The sequence below is a fragment of the Scylla paramamosain genome, chromosome 17 (genome assembly GCF_035594125.1).
Source record: "Scylla paramamosain isolate STU-SP2022 chromosome 17, ASM3559412v1, whole genome shotgun sequence".
NCBI lineage: Eukaryota > Metazoa > Arthropoda > Malacostraca > Decapoda > Portunidae > Scylla > Scylla paramamosain.
Genome location: NC_087167.1, coordinates 5255001 through 5262500, shown reverse-complemented (window position 1 = coordinate 5262500; position 7500 = coordinate 5255001). Strand labels below are relative to the sequence as shown.

General features: G+C 38.6%; 1 protein-coding gene and 1 long non-coding RNA gene across 2 annotated transcripts in view; one reads left to right on the top strand and one right to left on the bottom strand.

The window, feature by feature from the left end:
• The window catches only part of LOC135108659 (uncharacterized), a 53163-nt gene that overhangs the window by 20706 nt on the left and 24957 nt on the right, over window positions 1-7500 (top strand). Inside the window, exon 4 of the mRNA XM_064019820.1 lies at window positions 178-255. Within this exon, the coding sequence (XP_063875890.1) occupies window positions 178-255 (78 nt within the window). The remainder of the gene's footprint in view (window positions 1-177; window positions 256-7500) is intronic.
• The window catches only part of LOC135108660 (uncharacterized), a 31638-nt gene that overhangs the window by 4451 nt on the left and 19687 nt on the right, over window positions 1-7500 (bottom strand). The window lies entirely within an intron of this gene.

The following is a 7500-nucleotide window of genomic DNA, read 5'->3' as shown; positions in this document are numbered from 1 at the left end:
CTTTTTCATCTGTGCTATATTTCCACTCCTCTAATTACCACACAAGAAACAGACAAGCAGTTCGTGGAAATTTGAAAAAGGCATAAAATTTTACCTCTATATATTTCAAGCTTTCCATCTTTTTTCTTCCTCTTCCTCCTCTATATTGGCCTCTCACCCTCTCCCTCTCTCCTTCAGGTGACATGGATGAGAGCCCGCGACCTTCACATCCTGACGGTGGGCTTCATCACCTACACGGCTGACGACAGGTTCCAGGTGAGCCCACTTTAAGTAATCCCAGCACAACTAAATCTAACAGGAATATAAGGAAACCTGCAAGAATCCACTAGGCCCATACGTAGCAGTCTCTGTATTAAACGTGCTTTCCTGTTTCTGCTAATTTCCATATGTAAATTTATCTAATCTTCTTTTAAAGCTCCCTAATGACTCGGCACTAACAACTAACAACCTGGTTACTGAGACTATTTCATTAATCTACCACTCTACTTGAGAATCAATTTCTTTCTCTCTCTCTCTCTTTTTTTTTTAATCTAACGTTATCAAGCTTGAACCTGTTATTCCTTGCCCTATCCTGATTGCTAATTCATATATTTTTTTATATCATTCTTTTTATATCCCTGATACCATTAAAAAAGAAAAAAAAATTCACCTTTCCTGTCATCTCCAAAGTAAACGTGTCAGATTTTAGCACAGAAAATCTTTTACTTTAAGTTGACTCAAGACATTCGCTACTCAGAGTACGTTTTCATTCAGGTAAAGTCTCACTCGGTCATATCCCTTTTCAGGTAAACTCTGACTTATTTAATTCCCAACTGAAGTAAACTTTCATTCAGAAAAAAACAAAAATAAAATCAAACAAATCTCCCTCCGTTACTTTCCACTCAATTCAATTTCCTTTCAAGTAAACCTCCACTCAGGTAAACTCCTAGTCTAATAAACGTCTTTCTCTCAGGTGAATTGCCAGTCAGGTAAACCTCTTCTCAGGCAAACTTGCACTCAGGTAAACTTCCACTCAGGTAAACTTTCTCTCAGGTAAACTTTCTCCCAGGTAAAATCCCTCTCTGGTGAACTTTCTCTCAAGCAAACTTCCTCTTCGATAAACTTCTCTTTTACTAAACTTCAACACTGGTAAACCCTTTCAGGTAAACTCCCACTGAGGTAAACTTTCTCCCAGGTAAACTTTCACCTTGATAAACTTCCCCTCTGGTAAATTCTAACTGACGCATTCACGGTAAGAATTATTTCGCTGTTTCTTCTCGTCACTGTTGTTTATTTACTCTTTTTTTCGCCTTTTTCTCTTTCTTTTCTCGACTTTCTCTTTCCTTCACAATTCTGTTCCTGTTGCCTCAGTTTCCAGTTTCCATGCTCTCTCTCTCTCTCTCTCTCTCTCTCTCTCTCTCTCTCTCTCTCTCTCTCTCTCTCTCTCTCTCTCTCTCTCTCTCTCTCTCTCTCTCTCTCTCTCTCTCTCTCTCTCTCTCTCTCTTTCTCCCACCCGTGTTCTGATTCACTCACATGGAAAACAACTACACACACACACACACACACACACACACACACACACACACACACACACACACACACACACACACACACACACACACACACACACACACGAGTGCGGCGAGTGCTCTTCTTCTTTTTCGTATTATTCTTTCCTTCTCCTTTCTTCCTTTCCTTTATTCTTTCTTTCATTTCTTCTCTTCCTTCCTTTCGTTTTCTTTCCACTTTCATTTTTTCCTTCTTTTGGTGGGGGGAGGGGCACTGCAACAAAGACAAGGTGAAATAGGACCGTAACGTGACAGAGAGAGAGAGAGAGAGAGAGAGAGAGAGAGAGAGAGAGAGAGAGAGAGAGAGAGAGAGAGAGAGAGAGAGAGAGAGAGAGAGAGAGAGAAAAGACCACGGCTAATTAATTAATATCAATAAACGCCAACGCCATCACACTGAATTAAAACACCGAATTTTGATGAAAGGAACGAAATCAACGGCGTCAAATATTGAATCCTCCAACGTCATCTGTGCTCTTAAAAAGTGTCAAAAAAAAACACTACGATTAAAGGAAAAATCATAATTAGTTTTTTTTTTCAGTACTCTGCTAAACATTTATAAATATTTCCCTTCGAGGATAATATCGTTCTACTCTTCCCCTTCTCTTTTTTCCTTCTTCCCCTTTCTCCTTCTTCGTTTTCTCCTTTTTTCTTCCTCCTTCCTTTCCTTCTCTTCTTCTTCGTCTTCCCCTTCCTCCTCCTTCGTTTTCTTTTTTTTCGTACAGATTTCATTACAAAGTGATAGCGTAGTTCTGATGATGTAGTGGTTAGCGAGCTCGCCTCACGATAGAAAGTCTTGAGTTCGAATCCCCGACGAGATGGAAACTAGTAAAGCTTGTCTCACTGCGCCGAACCGAGTGTGTGTATACTGGTCGTGAGCCGGAATGTGACCTTGTATCTTTTGCTTTAGCTAACTGACTAACTTAACTTTCATCCGTGTGTCATTCGCCGCTCATATGTTGCTATCTTCCCTCTGCAGTTAGGTATTTCTATGATTATCATCCTTACTGCTCTTCTCAGCTTCGTCTTTAGCTAACTTGGCTGTCGTCAGTTTTATATTCTATGTTTACCGCCCTCACTGCTCTTCTCTGCTCTGCTCGCCTCCAGAAACACAAATTTTCATCCTCCTTTACATGTGCAATCCACGATCCATAGCTTCGTGTGCCTTTCCTCCTCGATCCGCGCTCCAGTATGAGAGATTTTTCATTCTTCATTACATTCATTCACTCTTCAATGCACGGGGCCACTCCCTCTCCCTCTCTCTCCCGCTGTGCTTCCTCCATGCACGGACTCCACTCCATCCTTCATCCCAGAATGTAAAATGTATACGTGATGTATTGTTAATTTCACCTGAGGATTTTCATTCGGCACTTCGGATTAATAATATTGATGTGACTGAAAAAATGGGTGGAAGGTGAATATTTAACGCAGGATTCTGAGTCTTAGTACATCTCGATTCCAAGGTAAAGATTTTTGTTTTTTGTTTTTTTCTGTTTTATATTCCAGTGTATTGATTTTATTTTATGTGCACTTAAGTTTTCAGCGTTTTTTTTCTCTCTCTCTCTCTCTCTCTCTCTCTCTCTCTCTCTCTCTCTCTCTCTCTCTCTCTCTCTCTCTCTCTCTCTCTCTCTCTCTCTCTCTCTCCGTTCAGGCACCGCGGGATTCTAAATTATATGATATGTGAAAATATACCACGAAAAGAAAGCAAAGCGAGACTCGATGCTTTTCTTCATCTTTTTTTTTTTTTGAGAAATGCAGCATCACAGTGACCTCGGTGCAAAGCATAACATTCGAATAGACTTTTTTTTTCTGCTAAATCACTACAAACCAAAATATTAGAAGGGAATTTTTATTTACTTTTATTTATTTATTTTTCTTTTTTTCACAGCTAACCCGATGCATAACAAAATTTCAGAGCATACTTTCCCTCTCTAAAATAAACGCGGTATCGACAGTAAACGCTGCATAAAAATCTGAAACATGTATTTACTTTCTGGTCTTAAAATAAAACAAAATACCAGAGCACTCTGAAATATAAGGTTAAAGAAAACACGCACACTTTCATCTACAGCAAAGAAACAAGTCTTAGGGGGGATATGCAATCAGATAATCACAAGACTCCAAGAAAACAAAGCAGATCATAATTTTATAACCGAAGAAATAAATAATCGACGATAAAAGTGAACAGTTGAATATACGAGAGAAAATAGAACAGCAAAGGTGCCGTGAATCATAAAGGACACCAGAATACATAAATAAATACAGCAGCAGGGGATTTAAATATGAATGAAACGATCTGTCATGACGTGTAAACTGACGGAGAGAGAGAGAGAGAGAGAGAGAGAGAGAGAGAGAGAGAGAGAGAGAGAGAGAGAGAGAGAGAGAGAGAGAGAATTTAAAACATGCGAAAGATCTTAAACAACCATCCTACATTTCTGACAGAAAAAATAAAATAAATAGAATAAAAACTCCAGCTTGTTTAACCCTCTGCCTGCCATGCCACTTCAGGCTTAACAGAAGGATAGGGCTGGTACAAGTTTCAGAATAATTTTGAAAGATACACTAACAATAAAAAGGAGGGGTGGAGCAATTCATATTTTACTGCCTATAGTTCTATTTCTGCCCAGTAAAATTCCCCTTGCGCTGCTCAAACGAAACGAGCGTCATCATCATTAGCGTTCTGAGGTTTAAGCTGAGCAAATATCAACCTCATACATCATACAACTCAGAAAATAATGTTCGCAAATCTTGGTTCCATGAATGCCACTCGCGATTCACTGAGAGCAGAGTGAGAGAAGGTATTCAATATGTAAATGATTCTGAAGCACACTCCACTACCTAGTTTACGCTCATTACATATCCACTCACTGTATCAAGTAACTCATGAAACAACGTACGTAAATAATGATTCCAGTAAATTACACACGATACTTAAGAAAAGAGAAATAAAAAAAAAATAAATAAACGAAACTATCTTCAACAATTACCTTCCCTTTATGAAGTCTTATATTTCAGTCGATCAAACACGCACTTAAATATATCAGATAGCTGAAAAAAATAATGCATGGAGATATTGGTTGCAGTAAATTACACCCAAATGACCGGAAACGCTGAGAGGAGACCTAAAAATACACGAAAAATGCTCTTAAACAACCACGCTCCACAAGTTTAAGCCTACCAAACACTTATACAGGGGAAATTATATAAGAAATAGTGATCCCAGTGAATTACTCAAAGATCACAGAAAACGGACGGAGTAGAGACAAAAAAACAGACAAAAAGGGTCTTAAACAACTATCTTTCACTGATTCAAACTGACCAGACGCTTGAGAAGGGAATAACATAAGCAAATAGCGAATTCAGTAACTTATTCTCAAATCAGTGAAAGCGGGCAGAGAGAGAGAGAGAGAGAGAGAGAATTTCTTAAACCACTACTTCCCACCCGCTTCATCCCATCAATCGCCCACTAAACGCATCAAATCACTCAGAAAACAAGGTTCGCAAATATAATACTTCCATTAAATTAGCCACAATTTACTGAAAACTGATGCGGGAGGGTAAATGTGCTGATAATTAAGTGTGATATCGCATCGAACTACTACTACTACTACTATTACTACTGCTACTATTATTATTACCACTACTGCTCCATTATATTGAAACTGCCCCGCGTATTTACACACTCCCCCCTCCCCTCCTCCCTGGGCTGCAGTGGCCGGGGTGAGCGCAGTACTAAGCTTCGTACGGGGAGCTAAAATTGTCGAACGCACTGCCAGATTTGAGTATATGAACGTCCGTCGCTGCTGCCGGAGGGAGAGAGAGAGAGAGAGAGAGAGAGAGAGAGAGAGAGAGAGAGAGAGAGAGAGAGAGAGAGAGTGGTTTAGCAGAGGAATGTTTAGCGTATTGATAGCGTGTGTTTCTTTGTTGTTGTTGTTGTTGTTGTTGTTGTTGTTGTTGTTGTTGTTGTTGTTGTTGATGTTACTATTACTACTACTACTATTATTATTATTTTCAGCATTATCATTGTTATTCTCTCTCTCTCTCTCTCTCTCTCTCTCTCTCTCTCTCTCTCTCTCTCTCTCTCTCTCTCTCTCTCTCTCTCTCTCTCTCTCTCTCTCATTATGGTGTATCATTATTACTACTACTACGACTACTACTACTACTACTACTGCTACTACTACTACTACTACTACTACTACTACTACTACCAACTACTGATACTACTACTACTACTACTACGACTACTACTACTAGTACTACTACTACTACTACTTCTGCTCCTACTACTACCATTACTACAACTATTACCACCGTTACCAACACAACAACAACAACAACAACAACAACAAAGATGGAAAAAAATAAAGATTAAAAAAAGATTAAAGAGAAAAAAAAAGAAAAAAATGTTGGAATATAGAGACGAACCAAACACGAGATGAACAAATAAACTGAAAATACGGAACCTGGTGAATCTTACCTCCGCTGTGGTGTCGAAGGAAAAGTAATTGTTTTTTTTTGGGAAGGAATACATTACAACAACACTTAGGCCTCTTTCTCTCTCTCTGGTGGGTGGCTGAAGCTCCATTAGGCTTAGGAAGGCAAAGAGGTGGAAGGACAAAAGAGACAAAGTAAAAAGATATGTACATATATAAAAAAAAAAAAACCGGGGTGATGTGAGATTGTTGTTGTTGTTGTTGTTGTTGTTGTTGTTGTTGTTGTTGTTCACCCTTCTTTTTCTCTTCCTCCTTCTCCTCCTCCTCCTCCTGCTACTCCTCTTCTTGTTCTTCTTGTTCTTGTTCTTTTCTTCTTCTATTGCAATACTGTACTCGTATTATTATCACTATTGTTATTATTATTTTAGTGGTAGTGGTGATGATGATAGTAGTAGTAGTAGTAGTAGTAGTAGTAGTAGTAGTAGTAGTAATAGGATATGGAGAAAGAAAAAGAAGAAAAGAAAAAGAAAAAAAGAGGAGGAGGAGGAGGAGGAGGAGGAGGAGGAGGAGGAGCAGGTGTTTTAAGAAGAGGCTGTATGGTCATTAGGAGGCGATGAATGAATAATGATGACACAGGATGGAAGGGGAAGGCGGCCTGTGATGAACATTAAAATTTAGACTTCGTGGTTGTGTTAGTGATGGATGAGGAGAGGGAGGAACACAAAGAAACACAATGGAAGACCTAAAGAAACAGAAGTGCTGGTGCTGACGAGGCTCTGTGGTGAACAACGTTAGTGTGTCAATAGAAAGTAAAAGACGTATGAAAATAAACGTACTAGAGAAGGAGGAGGAGGAGGAGGAGGAGGAGGTTGTGAAGGTAACGTGATGGTTTAAGAGACAGACAGACACACACACACACACACACACACACACACACACACACACACACACACACACACACACACACACACACACACACACACACACACACACACACACACAACATTTTGTATGCATCATGGTTGAAAAAAAAAATGTGAAAATGAAATATAAACAAACGGAAAAAAAAGGAAATCACATTGAGATACATGAATAATATTAATAAAGGTAAAATAACACAGAGAAATGAAACAAATGCGGTAGTGCTAATCAAAACACGGTGATTGGTGATGTGTTCACGCAGGAATAAAACAAAATTACGCCAATGAAAAAGGACATGAAAATAATGAGTTTAATGCCCTGCTGTAAAAAAAAATAATAATAATAATAAAATAAACAAATAAAAATAAATAAATAAATAAAAATATTCCAACTTACGAGTACACAATCAATCAGTAAAATTAGATAGTTACTGACATGTTTCGAGACACCAGACATCAAAACAAGCTAAATTCTGCTGAAGGAAGACAAGAATATCAAACTAAAGACGCCGTTACTGAACAAAAGGAAAAAGGGAAAACCAACAACAAAATCAAGTAAAACAAAAATATGAGATGTTTAATGATACCTCAAACACACACACA